The sequence below is a fragment of the Amblyraja radiata genome, chromosome 1 (genome assembly GCF_010909765.2).
Source record: "Amblyraja radiata isolate CabotCenter1 chromosome 1, sAmbRad1.1.pri, whole genome shotgun sequence".
Classification (NCBI taxonomy): Eukaryota; Metazoa; Chordata; class Chondrichthyes; order Rajiformes; family Rajidae; genus Amblyraja; species Amblyraja radiata.
The window spans coordinates 111,076,531-111,095,018 of record NC_045956.1 but is presented as its reverse complement, the minus strand read 5'-3'; the positions used below and the strand labels follow the sequence as shown (position 1 = coordinate 111,095,018).

The 18,488-nt window shown below is 43.7% G+C and overlaps 1 protein-coding gene across 4 annotated transcripts in view; it reads left to right on the top strand.

Annotated features, from left to right (window-relative positions):
* aasdh (aminoadipate-semialdehyde dehydrogenase) overlaps positions 1 to 18,488 on the top strand; it is a 58,387-nt gene that overhangs the window by 7,425 nt on the left and 32,474 nt on the right. For 3 of the 4 annotated variants that reach the window (XR_004413374.1, XM_033029100.1, XM_033029118.1), the window contains 6 exons: positions 203 to 540; positions 6,277 to 6,469; positions 10,275 to 10,516; positions 11,884 to 11,990; positions 16,346 to 16,518; positions 17,414 to 17,633. Coding sequence is in view for 3 of the 4 variants with exons in the window: in XM_033029100.1 (XP_032884991.1) it covers positions 203 to 540; positions 6,277 to 6,469; positions 10,275 to 10,516; positions 11,884 to 11,990; positions 16,346 to 16,518; positions 17,414 to 17,633 (1,273 nt within the window). In the remaining variant the exon portion in view is untranslated. The remainder of the gene's footprint in view (positions 1 to 202; positions 541 to 6,276; positions 6,470 to 10,274; positions 10,517 to 11,883; positions 11,991 to 16,345; positions 16,519 to 17,413; positions 17,634 to 18,488) is intronic. The other variant, XM_033029111.1, reaches the window with a different exon arrangement.

The window sequence follows — 18,488 nt, the reverse complement described above, 5'->3', positions numbered from 1 at the left end:
CAGATCTTATCCATATCCTGCATTTTCTGTTTTTATTCTAGTTTGCACATCAGGTTGTGTTCTTATTTATTTAACATTCTATCTTATGTTGGAGGTGGGGGGGGGGGGAGGTTGCAGCACTACATTGATCAAATAATTGTAGATTTTTAAAGTTATTTTTTACGACAATAAATAATATTGTACTATGGCTTTTATATTACAGAAATTCATAGACTCGTTGTCAGGCTGGTTGAGCTTTGATGTTGAGTGTGACATACCGCAACTGGATGTAATACTTGTGAAGATCCAGTGGCTGATGACAAATGTGGATTCCTTTGCTTCAGAACCCAGAAGCACAGAAAACGTCATTCACACCAAAGTGGGTGTTTTAAAAGAAGAGAGATTACAGACTACTGACAAAGATAAAATAAATCATGCATCTAAACATGTTGACTGCCATGGTTTCTTGGCCTACATTTTGCAAACTTCAGGTACTACAGGAGCACCAAAAATTGTCCGAGTACCTCATCAGTGCATTGTTCCCAATATACAGCATCTCATGTAAGTTTAATTATAAGGGATTGTTAACATTGGCAAATGCAGATACTATTAATGTCGAGATATCAAGAGTATCAAGGTAATTTGGGTAGAGGGAAGTGAACCTTTGGGAGAAGTCAACAAATACTTTGATCAACATAAGTTTTGAAGCATGGAATCTAATGCTGTTGAGAATTGATGTTTGTCCATTGTTAATTTAAGATTTAATGTTAAATCAAAGGTATTAAAGGATGCAGGAAAACAGAGCTAAACAAGAATAGGAACCAACAGTCATGATCATCACCTTAAGCATTCCTTCGGGATTGAGGATTATTTGCTACCACTGAATGGAAGAGGTCTGTATGTGAATTCTTCTCAGCATGAGGTGGCCATTGCATACCAGGTATCACACCATGTTTGACCAATGGCAAAGAGACTCAAGGCGAGTAATGGCCTGAATCTGCTGCATGGATATAACACAAAGTTGTCCAGAATCAAATACACAGGACAAGATGTTAAGAAGTCCCTTGTGCCAATAGGTGGGGAGCATTTCACGACATTCGTTGATTGTTGAGAGTGGTAGACGCTCAACATCGGTGGGGGGCGGGGGGGGGGGATACGTATATCTTGGCCTGGGTAACCTTCAGGACAGTTGGGCACAGGACACATCATCAGTAGTGTACCCTTGCATCACTGTGTGTTTCGGCCTTTTAACACTATACACCCTCCACAAGGGCGGCCCGCTGCAGGATAATCAGCCCTCAGCGCGTGTCCCGTGTCAAACCATCCCAAAGATTCACCCTGACGTACTTGGGGCCCAGCATGGGTCTTTCTGCTTGAGCCAAATCCACCGGCTGCTTCTTTCAACCTCCTCTGAGAGTGATCTTATGGTCTTCCGCAGAGCCTGACCGTGGATTCCAAGCTCCTTCAGCAGTCTGATGGTAGATGACGCAACAAATCCTCTGCATCCCACTTCAACTGGATAGACTTTGGTGTTCCAGCCACGCTGCGTTGCCTCTGCTGCAAGCTCTGCGTAGCGCAGCTTCTTACGCTCATAGGCCTCCTCAACAGAGTTCTCCCATGGAACTGTGAGCTCTATGATGTAAGCAGTCTTCTGTGAAGGGGACCAGAACACCAAGTCTGGCCTGAGGTTGGTGGAAGCAATTTCAGGTGGAAAAATTAGTTGTCGGCCGATGTCCGCCAGCATCCTCCAGTCACGGGCCCTGCATAGGTTTCCTTCTTCTGACCTGGTGGAAGGATGTTTAGATGTTTTCTGTCCTTCTCGGACAAAGGTTGTTGCCCTTTGGGGGGGGGGGGGGGGGGTTGCTTGCTCTCGGAGGCAAGGAGTTGGTCGCACACCGCCTGTTCTCAAGGGCTGATGCCAGGCTTTTTAGTACCTGATTATGCCGCCACGTGTATCTCCCTTGCGTGAGGCTGGTCTTGCAGCCTACCATGATGTGTTTGAGGGTCGCTGGAGTTGGGCAGAGGGCACAGGTTGGATCCTCGCCGTACCACTGATGGAGGTTCTTTGGTGATGGAAGCACGTCATAGTCGCTCTGATGATGAAGCTGATCTTGCTTGCTTCCATTTCCCATAGTTCTTTCCAGCTGATCTTCCTCCGCTCCACACCTTCCCACTGCATCCATTGCCCCTGTTTGGCAAGAGAGACCCGCCTTTGCACTTCTTGCGGCCTCCTCCTGTCGCCGCACCTCCTCGACCACCAATGTCCTCCGCTCTGATGTTGTGGCCTTTCGCCAAGTTGGTTTACTTGTCGTAAGGCCAAAGCCTCCTCTTCCCTGCTGGACTTGCCCAACGATGTCTTTGTGCCTCAGGGCTGATGAAGCTTGCTGTACTGCATCAGATGGTGCCAGTTACTAGGGGCGGCGCAACAGCACTGATGGTCTTGTCTCTAGAGTCCCTCAGTGTCATCTGGAGTCTTACTTTAGAACACTTGTATTCCTCTGTTAGACTAGTGAGAGGTAGTTCCAGGACCCCTTTGCCATATAGGCCGATGTTAGTTAGACATTGTGGGACCCTGAGCCATTTCTTCGCGTATGAAGTTATGGTTCGCTCCATCTTCTCCACAGTTGTTATTGGGGCTTCATAAACGCTCAGTGGCCACATTGTTCGAGGAAGGAGTCCAAACTGTAGGCACCAGAGCTTCAGTTTCCCAGGCAGTAGGGTCTGATTGATGTTCTCCAGGCTGTTGACAATTTCTTGCCTTAGTTGTTGCACCTGCTCTTTGTCCTTGAGACTTGCGTTGTACCATCTGCCCAGGCTTTTAACTGGCTGCTCAGACACTGTTGGTATTGGGTCGTCACCGATGCAGAACCTTGTGTCTCTAAGCACCCCGTTGACTATGGAGATGCTTCGAGATTTACTTGGTTTGATTTTCATTCGGGCCCACTTGATGTTCTCCTGCAGCTTTCCAAGTAGCCGCTTGGTGCATGCTGCAGTAGTGGTTAGTGTTGTCATGTCGTCCATGTATGCCCTGATGGGTGGCTGACGGAGCCCAGCCCTGGTTCGTTCACCGCCCACCACCCATTTTGAGGCCCTGATGATGACTTCCATGGCCATTGTAAAGGCCAAGGGTGAGACTGTGCAGCCTGCCATAATGCCTACTTCCAAGCGCTGCCATGTTGTACTGAAGTCAGCTGTTGTGAAGCACAGCTGCAAGTCTTGGAAATAGCTCTTGACCAGTGTGGTGATGAGCTCTGGTACATGGAAAAAGGCAAAAGATTCCCAAAGGAGTTCATGGGGAACTGAACCAAATGCATTGGCCAGATCGAGGAAGATCACATGTAGGTCTCTCTTCTCCTTCTTAGCTGCTTGGATCTGGTGCCAGATCATGCTTGTATGCTCCAAGCAGCCCGAAAATCCTGGAATTCCTGCTTTCTGTACAGATGTATCAATGTACTTGTTTGTTACCAGATAGGTGAACAGCCTTTGTGATACAATGCTGAAAAAGATTTTTCCCTCGACGTTGAGGAGACATATTGGCCGGAATTGGCTGATGTCTGACGCACCCTTTTCTTTAGGTATTAGCACGCCGCCGGCTCTTCGCCACGCCTTAGGTATTGTTTGCTTCTTCCACACCACCCTCATGAGCTTCCATAGAAAGCGTAACACACGTTCTTGTAGAGCTTGTATGGTACTCCGTTTGGCCCCGGAGCTGATGCTGCTCTTGCTCGCTGGACAGTGTTCTCTACCACTTTCCATCTTGGAGGGCTGGTGTCCAGGTTGAATTCAGGTGGTTGAATAGGCGGGATGTCATGTGGGATGACTAACTGCTCATGCCTTTTCGTGTCTTGGTAGGCCTTTTCCAGGTGTTCCTCCAATTCCCGTTTTGATGTTTTCAAAGTTCCACTTTTTTCCTTTGCGAAGAGGTCTTTGATGAACTTGAAAGGGTCTTTGTAGAACCGTGTTCTTGTGTGTTCTTTCTTCTTGCGAAGTTTCCTCAAGTTCTCTGCTTTTCGCAAGGTTGCCAATCGGCTCTTGATGTCCTCTTGGAGTAGCATGAGACCTTCTCTCTCTGCGTCAGTTGCTTTTTTCCATTGCTTTTTCAACTGTCTCCTCTCTCTGATTAGCCTCTCGATCTCCTGCTGCCTCCTGGACTTGATTGGTGTTGGTAATTTCTTTCCACCGCTCCCCTTACTCACCCCAAACCATTCTTCTCCGTAGCTGTAGATTGTGTTGCCCATCCTTTCAAGCTTTTCCACTGCTGTGCCCGCTTGTTGCTCCAAGATATGTATAAGGTCACTGTTGACCGTCTCCCACTCTTTCCTTTCAACAGCTTTGGGCCATTTCACTCCAGGTTTGTGCCCTTTGATCTTTCCCTCCAATGGAGGTCTTTGTCGTTGTTGCGTGGGCTCCTCCACCGGCATTTCTGTGCTTGTATCACCTTCTTCAGTGACATGGGTGCTGATGCTCTACGAACTTTGGTTTGAGTCCCGTCGCTGTGCTTCACTCGACTGATTTGACTGGTTGCTTCGTAAGAAGTACTGGTCAATGCGAGGCCCATGTCTCTGTTCTCTCAAGCACTTTTTCTTCCCTTGGTGGATCTTCAAGCCCTTCACTGATGCTATTTTCTCCCAACCACAAATGCACACCTGAAGTTTGTGTCCCGCAGCTGTTGTGGATGTCTCATGTGCCATGCTCTCCCTGTCCGTAGTCGTTTCCGTTCCTGGGTCAAAGGCATTATTAAAATAATTCCTTTCAAAGATATATTTGAAGGTGCACTTGTCAGTTACGCTAGTGCATATCTTTTTGGCTTGTACATTTTGAAGGGATCAATGGACATTTTTGCATAGGCGCGGGAGCTGTTAATTTCTACCCTTTTTACTGGTGGAAGGACAGTGCAAGAGGAACTATTTAGAACATTCAGTTTAAAGGAGATCCTAAAATGGCTTATTTAGTGCTTATTTAGCAACTTTCACAATCGTAAGGTGAAATAATTTTGCAAAAGCTTCAGTGTTGTAGCAAATGTGGTATCCACAGCACCATGGTACATAGACAGTACAGCAGAGGAACAGGTCTTTGGCCTACAATGTGTGTGGAACATGATGCCAAGTTAAACTAAGCTCTGCCTCCATGTGATCCATATCCTTCCATTCACTGCATACCCGTATGCCTATCTAAAATCCTCTGAAATGTCCCGAATTCATCTGCCACCACCACTACTTCTGGTAGCGTGCTCCAGGCACCCATCTCTCTGTGTAAAAAAAAAAAAAACTTGCCCTGCATATCTGCTTGACACATTGCCACTCTCACATTAAAGCTTGCCCCTCTCACCTTTATGCCACGCCCTCTAGTTTACAGATATGTTATGCTGCTGTAAGTTAATTGTTCTGTTTTTGGTACATATGACAATTAACCAATCATGACTCTCTCTTGACTCTAGACTTTTCCACTCTTGGAAAAAGGTCTTCATTGTCTACCAAATCTATGCTTCTCATAATTGTATATACTTCCATCGGGTCTTCCCTCAACCTCCGACCTTCCTCACCCTGTTCATCACTAATATGTTATTTTTAATGGTATGTAGGTAGGTTTGCTACAACTAAACAGAATTTTGATTATAACGCACTAGTAGTGTTGCAAGGGATAACTTTTTGTCAGACAATCAAGTCAATTCCCCTGCTGTTCTTCTAAATCGGCACTATTTAGATCTTATGCCTCCATCAAAGTAAGTAGAAAAAAAGCTTCTGACAGTGTAGACCTCTCTCAGTACTCATTTGGAGTTTCACCAAATCTTGTGATTCCGTGTCCAAAGAAGAACTTGATCCCACAATATTCTGATTGAGAGGCCTTAATGCAAAAAATAAGGCAATTCATTTTAGACAGGAAGGTGGTAGATTTGATAATCCTGCAGAGTTGAGGTTTATTTCACCCAACTCTACTTTCACAGGTAAAAATGTTTTCTCACCCTGGTATATTTTATGGTATCTTAGCTATTTGTCATTACTTTTTTGCAAACTGAGAATTGAAATACTTTAGTCTTTAGTCGATTGATTAAACCAAAGGGTATACTCAGACTAGGTTGGAATCTTAATTCATATTATTCTGTTATTAATTTATACTGAAAAGATTTCCTCTTCTGATATGCAAAGTCAAATCACTTCCAATTACACTTTCCACTGTCAACAATCATGTGATCTCATTGACTGCTTGAAACATTTCTTAAAATGTTACACTTAGCAAACAGCATTACTGGTGATTTACTTTTCCGTTTGGTCTATTTACAGTAATTTTGTTTTGCAGGTCAATCTTTGATGTTTCATCAGATGATGTAATATTTATGGCCTCTCCTCTGACATTCGACCCCTCAATTATTGAAATATTTCTGGCCCTGTGCAGTGGAGCTACACTGCTTATTGTTCCAACAGTTATTAAAATGATGCCAAAGAGACTAACAAAAGTTCTTTTTAGTCATCATAAGGTGTCTATAATGCAGGTATGGTGTTGTAAAAGTGGTATAAAAATGGTCATTCTGCACTTCATGTGATATTGGCTTACAACTTATTTGATTTACAAATACTAGGCTGCTTAAAATGTGCTAAACAAATATTAAAAATAAGCAAAATGTTTGCAGATTCCTTTTTTTTAGAGAATTGGAATGCAAGGGATAAGTTTACTATCTCACTGAACAGGATTGTGATTAAACATTTGCAGTGCTGGAAAATGTTTGGGGCCTCACAGTATAGAGATTATGCATTGTCCTTAGTAGGAGCGCAGGATAAACTGTCAGGATGATATTTAGGCCCCAAAGTTTCTTTACAAAAATTGGATTAGTAATCCCTAGAATTTAGTTGGATAATGAATGATTTGAATGTAGTTTTCAAGATATTGAAGGGGATGGATAGGGAGGATGGAGAGAAATAATTTACACTTGATGGACTGTAGAATTGTCTTTCAAGATTATGAAACGCTCCTTGTGCAAAGGATGGTAGAATTTTGAAACGTTTTCAGAGAAGACAAGTGATGCTCGATCATTTGATATTAAATCTTAAAATTGTAGAAGGAGCTTGGAATAAAGATGTTGGGATATGCAACAAAGTTGGCTAGTTGTATAGAATTAATTCATTGTTCAGGCATCAATAGAGTATGGTATTGACATGGATAGAGAAATGGTTGGCAGAGGAAGCAGAGTAGGAATTAACGGGTCCTTTTTAGAATGGCAGGCAGTGTCTAGTGGGGTGCCGCAAGGCTCAGTTCTGGGGCCCCAGTTATTTACAATATATATTAACGATTTAGACAAAGGAATTAAATGTAACATTTCCACGTTTGTGGATGACATAAAGCTGGGGTGGCATTGTGAACTGTGAGGAGGATGCTATGAGGCTGCAGGGTGACGGATAGGTTGGGTGAGTGGGCAGATGCATGGCAGATGCAGTGTAATGTGGATAAATGTGAGGTTATCCACTTTGGTGGCAAGAACAAGAAGGGAGATTATTATCTGAATGGTGTCAGATTAGGAAAAGGGGAGGTGGAACGAGACCTAGGTGTACATCAGACACTGAAAGTAAGCATACAGGTACAGCAGGCAGTGAAGAAAACTAATGGCATGTTGGCATCATAGCGAGAAAATTTGTGTATAGGAGCAAGGAGGTCCTAATGCAGTTGTACAGGGCCCTGGTGAGACTGCACATAGAGTATTGTGTGCAGTTTTGGTCTCCTAATTTGAGGAAGGACATTCTTGCTATTAAGGGAGTGTAACGTAGGTTCACCAGGTTAATTCCTGGGATGGCAGGATTGACATACAGTGGCTTGCAAAAGTTTTCATACCCCTTGAACTTTTCCACATTTTGTCACGTTACAACCACAAACGTAAATGTATTTTATTGGGATTTTATGTGATAGACCAACACAAAGTGATGCATAATTGTGAAGTGGAAGGAAAATGATACATGGTTTTCAAATTTTTTTACAAATAAAAAACTGAAAAGTGTGGCGTGCAAAAGTATTCAGCCCCCCTGAGTCAATACTTTGTAGAACCACCTTTCACTGCAATTACAGCTGCAAGTCTTTTGGGGTATGTCTCTACCAGCTTTGCACATCTAGAGACTGAAATTTTTGCCCATTCTTCTTTGCAAAATAGCTCAAGCTCAGTCAGATTGGATGGAGAGTGTCTGTGAACAGCAATTTTCAAGTCTTGCCAGAGATTCTCAATTGGATTTAGGTCTGGACTTTGACTGGGCCATCCTAACACATGAATATGCTTTGCTCTAAACCATTCCATTGTAGCTCTGGCTGTATGTTTAGGGTCGTTGTCCTGCTGGAAGGTGCACCTCCGCCCCAGTCTCAAGTCTTTTGCAGACTCTAACAGGTTTTCTTCCAAGATTGCCCTGTATTTGGCTCCATCCATCTTCCCATCAACTCTGACCAGCTTCCCTGTCCCTGCTGAAGAAAAGCATCCTAACAGCATGATGCTGCCACCACCATGTTTCACAGTGGGGATGGTGTGTTCAGGGTGATGTGCAGTGTTAGTTTTCCGCCACACATAGCGTTTTGCATTTAGGCCAAAAACTTCAATTTAGGTCTCATCTGACCAGAGCACCTTCCTCCACATGTTTGCTGTGTCCCCCACATGGCTTGTGGCAAACTGCAAACGGGACTTCTTATGGCTTTTTTTCAACAATGGCTTTCTTCTTGCCACTCTTCCATAAAGGCCTGATTTGTGGAGTGCACAACTAATAGTTGTCCTGTGGACAGATTCTCCCACCTGAGCTGTGGATCTCTGCAGCTCCTCCAGAGTTACCATGGGCCTCTTGGCTGCTTCTCTGATCAATGCTCTCTTTGCCCGGCCTGTCAGTTTAGGTGGACGGCCATGTCTTGGTAGGTTTGCAGTTGTGCCATACTCTTTCCATTTTCGGATGATGGATTGAACAGTGCTCCGTGAGATGTTCAAAGCTTGGGATATTTTTTTATAACCTAACCCTGCTTTAAACTTCTCCACAACTTTATCCCTGACCTGCCTGGTGTGTTCCGTGGGCTTCATGATGCTGTTTGTTCACTAATGTTCTCTAACAAACCTCTGAGGCCTTCACAGAACAGCTGTATTTATACTGAGATTAGATTACACACACTCTATTTACTAATTAGGAGACTTCTGAAGGCAATTGGTTGCACTGGATTTTATTTAGGGGTATCAGAGTAAAGGGGGCTGAATACTTTTGCACGCCACACTTTTCAGTTTTTTATTTGTAAAAAAAATTGAAAACCATGTATCATTTTCCTTCCACTTCACAATTATGCGCCACTTTGTGTTGGTCTATCACATAATATCCCAATAAAATACATTTACGTTTGTGGTTGTAACGTGACAAAATGTGGAAAAGTTCAAGGGGGATGAATACTTTTGCAAGCCACTGTATGTTGAAAGAATGGGTCGACTGGGCATGTATACACTGGAATTTAGAAGGATGAGAGGGGATCTTAAAGAAACATAAAATGCTGAAAGGATTGGACAGGCCCGGTGCAGGAAAAATGTTCCCGATGTTGGGGGAGTCCAAAACCAGGGATCCCAGTTTTAAGAATAAGGGGTAGGGCATATAGGATTGAGATGTGGAAAAGATTTTTCACCCAGGGAGTTGTGAATCTGCGGAATTCTCTGCCACAGAAAGCAGTGGAGGCCAATTTACTGGATGTATTCAAGAGAGAGTTAGATTTAGCTCCTAGAGCTAACGGAATCAAGGGATATGGGGAGAAAGCAGGAACAGGGTACTGATTCTGGATGATCAGCCATGATCATATTGAATGGCAGTGCTGGCTCAAAGGGCCGAATGGCCTGCACCTATTTTCTATGTTTCTATGATCTCATTTTATGGTGGAATAGGCTAAATGAGGTAAATGGCCTATAATCTGATCGGTCCCCAAATATCATTTGCTGTTCTAGACTACATTAATTTCATTTATATTGCTGTAGCTTCACTTTTACTTTTTGAACCCATATGGAGAACACTTTTGTTGTGATGTTTATGTAACTAGAGGATTGTGTTGGCTATAATTCTCACTCAAACTAATTGGCTAACTAATACTTGCCACTTAACTTCATATTTGAGGAATAATTTCTTGAAGATTAAAGGATAGCCAATGTTTTAAGAATTGGATGTAATAATGGATCTGGATTTTCAAGAAATGGGGAGAAAATTGGCAATCAGACAATAAATAATAGTAAAGAGACAGTTGTGAACCTGGTTGCTGATCTTTTTAATATCATTCTTGAAATATAATGACAACTTGATTCTATTATTCACCAGGCCACCCCGACGTTAATTAAAAGTTTTGGATCCAAAATTTTGACATCTGTAGTGCTTTCAACTAATTCATCATTGCGTGTGTTAGCACTTGGTGGAGAAGCATTTCCTTCATTACATGTACTAAAAGGCTGGCGTGAAAAAGGAAATAAAACTCAAATTTTCAACCTTTATGGGATCACGGAAGTGTCATGCTGGGCCACATACTACAAAATTCCTGAAGAAACTCTGCATTGTACTGGACGGTAAATTTACTTAATTTCTGTTATGAAATGAGCATGTCCAAAAAAGTGGGAGGCTCTTCCAACTCATTGAATCCTTGCTAATCCCATCATAGCACCAATACATGTTGGTGAAGTCACACAGTAAAGTAAGGAAATCAACAGCCTGTACTTCATGTGGTGCTAGCTGATTGGCGGAAGTGGGATGTGAGATGTGTAACGGGAGCCTCAGTCTGCTATAACCAAAATCCGTTATATAAAGTTCCGTTATTGCAAAGGTTGACTGTACTATAACATCATGGTATCCTACCTTCACATTGTGTTTTTGATTTTTTGTCTTTGAATCGAATTCTGTCTTTAATTTGTGTATTGGTGATGTCTTTATTATTTATTTTATTCCGATTATATGTTTTTTACCCTTGTTAATTTCTGTAAGGTGTCCTTGAGACTTTTGAAAGGCCCCCACAAATAAAATTTATTATTATTATTATTATTACCTCCTTCGCATAAACAGAATGTTAATGCCAGAATCTGTTACTTTATTTTTTTAAATCCTCATTGATGCTTACAAATTCTATAAATTGCTTGCATCTTAGACCACTAGGGGAGCCGCATGATGGCAGTCTCTGCCTACAGTCTCTGTTTTTCCTTATTTTTGTTACTTTTGGTCTGTTTAAAAAGTATGTTTTGGAGGTTTCTTAGTCTTTTTATTTGGGGGAGGGGGTAAGGTAAGGGGGAAACTGTTTCTCAGCCACTTTCTGGCGAGGATGCGACTATTCTCCGAGTTGCGGCCTCGCCCCCCCCCCCCCCCCCCCCCTGTGGCCTACCAACTGGATTGGCGTGGCCTATCCTACCGCAGCACTGATTTGCCATCGCGGAGCGGGCGAAGCCTTACTGGATCGCTGTTTGAAGCTCCGGAGTGTTGGGCCTGCTGCTTCAACATCGTGGAGCTGTGGTTTGCAGAGCTCGCAGCCGCTCGCGCTGACTTCAACATCACGGAGTCCTGGGATCCCTTTGCCGAGAAGGTTCTTCTGTTTCCGACGTCGGAGTTCCATCATCACATCAAGAGGGCCTGAACATCGGGCCGCACGTAGCGGCGACTGCGGGGGGGCTCGGGAGGCCCCGACCACGGGTGAACAACAAAGAGCAGGATGACTGAAATTTGGTGCTTTCCCTTACAGTGGGAAACTTTGATTCTGCTGTGTGGTGATGTTTATGTTAAACTCTATTGTGTGTTGTGTTTTTTATTCGTATGGCTGTATGGTGACCGCAAATTTCACTGTACCAATTGGTGCATGTGACAATAAATGTCTCTTGAATCTCTTAAATCTCGAATCTCTTGAATCTTAACCTTGATTTAAATTTGATTGTCATCTCTGGTTGCTTTTTAGACATGAAGGCCATGTGCCTTTAGGAGTCCCACTTTCAGGAACCATTTTGAATGTTATGGATGACTCTGGCCAAGTAATCCAGGAAGGAGAAGGACAAGTTTTTATAGGTAGAGACTTATTTTGTAATTTGATTTTGAAATAATTTGTTTGATGCTGACTTATTCCTTACATAGAAACATAGAAAATGGGTGCATGAGGAGGCCATTCGGCCCTTCGAGCCAGCACCGCCATTCATTGTGATCATGGCTGATCGTCCCCTATCAATAACCCGTTCCTGCCTTCTCCCCATATCCCTTGATTCCACTAGCCCCTAGCGCTCTATCAACTCTCTCTTAAATCCATCCAGTGACTTGGCCTCCACTGCCCTCTGTGGCAGGGAATTCCATAAATTCACAACTCTGGGTGAAAACGTTTTTTCTCACCTCAGTCTTAAATGACCTCCCCTTTATTCTAAGACTGTGGTCCCTGGTTCTGGACTGGACTCGCCCAACATTGGGACATTTTTCCTGCATCTAGCTTGTCCTCCAGTACATCTGGGAGATTGTTTGTGTATTCCTTAGTGAAGACAGATCCGAAGTACCTATTCAACTCTTCTGCCATTTCCTTGTTGCCCATAATAATTTCACCCGTGTCTGCCTTCAAGGGACCCACATTTGACTTTGCTACTCTTTTTCCCTTATCATATCTAAAGAAGCTTTTACTGTCCTCCTTTATATTCCTGGCCAGCTTCCCTTCGTACTTCATCTTTTCAGCCCGTATTGCCCGTTTTGTTTCCTTCTGTTGTCCTATGAAAGTTTCCCAATCCTCTGGCTTCCGGCTACTCTTTGCTACATCTTTTCTTTTAGCTTTATTCTATCCCTAACTTCTCTTGTCAGCCACGGTTGCCTCCTACTCCCCTTAGAATCTTTCTTCCTATTTGGAATGAAATGATCCTGCATCTTCCGGATTATGCCCAGAAATTTCTGCCATTGCTGTTCCACTGTCAATCTTGCTAGGATCCCTTTCCAGTCTACCTTGGCCAGCTCCCCTCTCATGCCTTCATAGTCCCCTTTGTTCAACTGCATCACTGACACTTCCGATTTAACGTTCTCCTTCTCAAATTGCAGATTAAAACTAATCATATTATGATCACTACCTCCAAGCGGTTCCTTTACCTCGACTTCTCTTATCATATCTTGTTCATTGGACAACACTAAATCCAGAATTGCCTTTTCTCTGGTCGGCTCCATTACAAGCTGCCCTAAGAATCCATCTCAGAGGCATTCTACAAACTCTCTTTCTTGAGGTCCTGAACCAACCTGATTTTCCCAGTCTACCTGCATATTGAAATCTCCCATCACCACAGTGACATTACCTTTGTTACAATGCCAGTTTAAACTCCTGCTGCAACTTACACCCTGCATCCGGGCTACTATTTGGGGGTCTGTAGATTACACCAATTAGTGTCTTCTTGTCTTTGCAATTCCTCAACTCAATCCACAGTGATTCTACCTCATCAGTCCCTATGTCTTCCCTTACAAAAGACTGAATTCCATCCCTCACCAGCAGAGCCCACCTGCCCACCTGCCTGTCCTTTCTATAGGGTGTATAACCCTGAATATTAAGTTCTCAGGCCCGATCCTCCTGCAGCCACTAATCCCCACAATGTCACATCTACCAACCTCTAACTGAGCCTCAAGCTTATCTACTTCTTATACTTTGCGCATTCATATACAATACTTTTAATTCCTTACGCATCTCACTTTTCACATCGATCCCTATTACACTTGGCCATACTCTCCTATCCCTTTGTGAGCTTCCTTTCCCGTTAATTCTGGGGTCATTAACCATCACTTTACTCTCTTTCACTTTAACTCCGTCCTCGACTATCCCATTTGACACCCCACCCCCCTTATTCAGTTTAAAACCGCCCGTGTAGCAGTAGCATGAATTTGTGGACGAATTTGAAATAATTCTGCAAAATATATGACTGAATGTATCATTCTGGCTGATTACATCTGAGTTTTGCCATTCCAAACAACTGAGTCAGATTTTACAGGTAAACAGTACCATTCCATACCGTGCGTGATGAATGTTTGCAGTCCTTGCATGAATAGCAAAGTCTTAAACTTGCAAGTAGCTCTTTGCTGGTAATTTCATAAATACAATCTTGGCAATTTTTGATTTAAAACAATATGTCTATTTAATTACGTTCACTGTGTTCTTGGGTGCGTTAAATTTTGCAAATTCATGGTTTTTTAAAGAACTATCTGATTTTAAATACCAAATTCAGAAAATGTTTTTTGGCAGCTGGCTAATCCTGTATTGTACAAGGTAACGCCAAATTGCAGGACCTTGTTATAGAGAATCATTGTGGGTTGAGAGCAAAGTTGACAATGGATCAATAAAAGATCAGTTTATATTTAATGCTTCGGTCCATGGTAATAATAATAATAATGGATGGGATTTATATAGCGCCTTTCTAATACTCAAGGCGCTTGGTAGTATGCATTGCTCCCAATTCACAGGATATTCTGGGCTAATGATTCTCAAGGTAAATGACAAATATACATTTTTAATTAGCTTGTAGAGGTGGTCAGTATTAATGCATTATAAATGTCAGGCGATGAGTTAATCACTGCACGATGTCGGCTTCTAACTTGCTGTTAAAGCCACAGCCTTTAGTTTCTTTTTTGGTCAATGATGATGCCATCCCCAACCTCTTGCCGAGGATGCTGATGATTATTAACCAGCATTTTATAGGGGAATGGTAAATGCCACTTGTTAGTCTGTGCTAATATAACAAATATAATCCCCAGGGGCACTGAAAGTTTCCCCCAACTCCCACATTGTGCATGAGTAGCATACCAGTTTCCTAATTGCCATCTCTATTGCACTAAAACCAACGAAGAGTTACAAAAAAAGACGTTGCCCTTGCCGACACCCTCCACTCAGCCTTGAGAGCCAAAGCCTTAAGGGCCAAAAAGCCTCAAGGGTCAAAATGCCTTACCACATACCCTCAACAAAACACTCCACCTTTACACACAGCCTCCCCCAATATGGGGCTCCCAATAAGCCACTTTGCTTGTGCTTACCTTCCATTTATACTCCAATAGGAGCAGTGAACCCGGATGCTAATGGCTGTCTTAAAAAATCTTCCATTCACCTTTTCATATATCATGCTTCGTTGTGCAGTTTGTTCAAGGTACACAGAAATAGAGGCATTGCTAGGTTTTCATAACGTTTCACATGTGTTAGTGAAATATTGCCACTACTTAAAAGAACCACATTCATATCAAGGTAGACAGACAGATAAGATAGTCAGGTCTGAAGAAGGGTCTCGACCCGCAACATCACCCACACTTCTCTCCAGAGCTGTTGCCTGCCCCGCTGAGTTACTCCAGCTTTTTGTATCTATCTTCAGTTTAAACCAGCATCTGCAGTTCCTTCCTATACTCTTCATATCAAGGTAAGTGATCCTTTGAATGTATTACCAGCAGAATTCTAAATCTCGACACAGGGAACAGCTGATGTTGGAATCCTGCATATACAGGTGCACAACCTTTTATCCAAAAGCCTTGGGACCAGATACTTGTCGGATTTCCGAATGGAAGATTTTTAGCGTAGATTAGGTAGGTAGCGCGGGCGGCTTGAAAAGTCTGGAGCGGCGGCCTCCTCACCGGAGACCGGGGAATCATTGTAAATCATTGCATAAATGTTAGTCAGTTAGTTTGGAGGAATTTTATGTGGTGGGTTGGGGGGGGGGGGGGGGGGGGGGGTGAAGGGGGATACTTTAATTCTTAGTCCCCTACCTGGTCGGAGAGGCGGGGAGCGGGCAATGCCTTACCGGGTCGTTGTGCAGTAAGCTCCGGAGCGCTGTGGCCGCCGGAGTAAGCTCCGGAGCTGGGGCTGCGGGCATCCGGAGCTGGGGCTGCGGGCATCCGGCCGCGGGCCGTGCTGGATTTGGAGCGCCGCGCAGCCAGGGCTAGAGTTGCCGGGGTCGGAGCTACAACCGGCGCCGCACGCGGCCGGACGCCCGCAGCCCCAGCTGGGAGTTGGCGGCCACAGCGCTCCGGAGCTTACTGCACGGCGACCCGGTAAGGCATTGCCCGCTCCCCGCCTCTCCGACCAGGTAGGGGACTAAGAATTAAAGTCCCCCCCCCTTCACATAAAAGCCCTCCAAACTAACTGACTAACATTTAAGCAATGATTTACAGATGTTTAAGTGTCTCCCCGGTCTCCGGGGAGGAGGCAGCCGCTACAGTAGTACAGACCTGAGTTGACCGTGGGTCGTTTCGGGTCAAGTTTGGCGCCAAACACGAGCTTTGGTGTGCAGACGACATCCTGGAAAAAATGGCCGGTTTTCGGAGTTTTTCGGTTTCCGGAACTCCGGATAAAAGGTTGTGCACCTGTAATTTTAAATCTGCTGTTTGTAAATGCTATGTGGTAGTGAATTACATTTTGCCCTCTTATTCTTCTCCAGGTGGTAAGGAACGAATATGCTTTCTAAATGAAGAAATAACTGTGTCCCCGGGAACTATGAGAGCTACTGGGGACTGGGTAATTGTTAAAGGTGGACAAATGTATTATTTAGGTCGTAAAGACAACCAGATTAAACGTCATGGGAAACGTGTCAATCTTGAAAGCATACAACTGGTAATTAGTTATTTTATAAATTTACTTCTATGATATGCGATACTGGTATCATTTGTACAGGATATTGCGGGTTTACAAATTATGTCACACAAAAGATTCTAAGGTACCATGAGTGATCATGGGGTGGAGATTTGTTAACATTGGTAGATTATTGGCAAAAGAACAGAAAACACGATCGTCTTTTTCAGCTTGTCAGCGTAACCTGCTGGGAGCCACAAGAATCAGTACTGTTCATTCAGGTGTTTGTGGTTCGAATCATTAATAACGTAACAAGTAATAGTGTGCAGTGGAATCTCGGCATGATAGTTTACAAAGCATGCAGCACAAATGAAAGCAAATGTAATGTTGGCATTAATTGTAAAGGGGTTGAGCAAAAGGAATTTGTTTTATTGTACACGGCCATAATTAGACCTCATTTGGAGTATTAGCTAAAATGTTGGTCTCCACATCCAAAAAAGGATGTATTGCTCTTGGGCTTAGTCCACCAAATTGGCTTGAAGAGATTGACCCTTGAGGAAATGCTGAATGAGACTCTTATACTTAAGTTAAGAAGATTGAGAATTGATCTCATTGAACAATTCAAGAAACAACATGGGAGTGTCTGGTTATTTATTGAAGAAATGCTGAGGGACTCCAGGGAATCCTGAACCAAGGGACATGGTGTCGTTAGAAATTGGCCATTTAGGTCAGAGATAAAATGATATTTCTTTACTCATCAGGTTGTAAACTTGAATTCTCTATACCAAGGGATATGTGGCCCCAGGATATTACTCTTACATTTTGAAACCCTTTCAAGAAAAGTTAAATGCTTTTGTTTAAACTTGGCAAGACTGACAAAGATTATTTTAAAGAACTTAATGGTGAAGAAACAGTAACGAGTTCTAAATAATTCTAGGTAGCTGAAAGCTTGAAGCAAGTGGAGGCCTGTGTAATGACGAAATGTGATCAGGATAAGCTGATTCTGTTTGTTGTGCCCAGGGGCTTACCTGAACAACAGAATACGAGTTCCATTGATTTCTGCAGAGGTATACTCTCTGATCTTGGAAAGCTGGTCTCTTCACATGCTATTCCAGATGACGTTGTCCAGATCGGTTCCATACCATTTACAGCTCATGGTAAATATATCATAAATTTTAATGAAATCTATATATCATCTTGCATTCTTAAACGTGATGTTTTAATATGTTAAGAAGTTCTATCCAAATTTTGGCTAAGCGATTGGAATTCTGTCCTGAATTATGCTAAATAGATTGGGTTATGAGAATAGCAGCAGGGCTCGAAATTAACGGTTGCCCGGGTGCCATTGACCACCCAAAGTGCCGCCGGGCAACCCAAACGCCGACTCATTTTGCCCGGCTTGGCACTGCAGATACTGGTTTATACTGATAGACACGAAAAACTGGAGTAACTCAGCGGGTCAGGTAGCATCTCTGGAGAAAAGGAACGTGATGTTTCGTGTCAGCGGCGGATGTATTGCGGGGCAAAGATACTAGGAGCAGGGTGACGAAGGGTCGGAGCGAATGACGGGCCCCGCACAGCAGCAGCAGCGGCTGTGATTGCGGCTCCACGTCCCCCTCCTCCCGCACCCCGCCCGCCCTGATAGCGGCCGCTGCCTGCAAATCCGCTAACGGCGCTTTCAAAACAAACCCTCCCGCACGCCGAGGCCGGGAGGAAGGAGGGAGGGGGAGCGAAGTTCTCCGAGGAGCGCTGACCTTCCTTCCTCCCCACCTCTTCTGCCTCATTTTCTCTCTCTCTCTCTCTCTCTCTCTCTCTCTCTCTCTCTCTCTCTCTCTCTCTCTCTGTCTCTCTGTCTCTCTGTCTCTCTGTCTCTCTGTCTCTCTGTCTCTCTGTCTCTCTGTCTCTCTGTCTCTCTGTCTCTCTGTCTCTCTGTCTCTCTGTCTCTCTGTCTCTCTGTCTCTCTGTCTCTCTGTCTCTCTGTCTCTCTGTCTCTCTCTCTGTCTCTCTCTCTG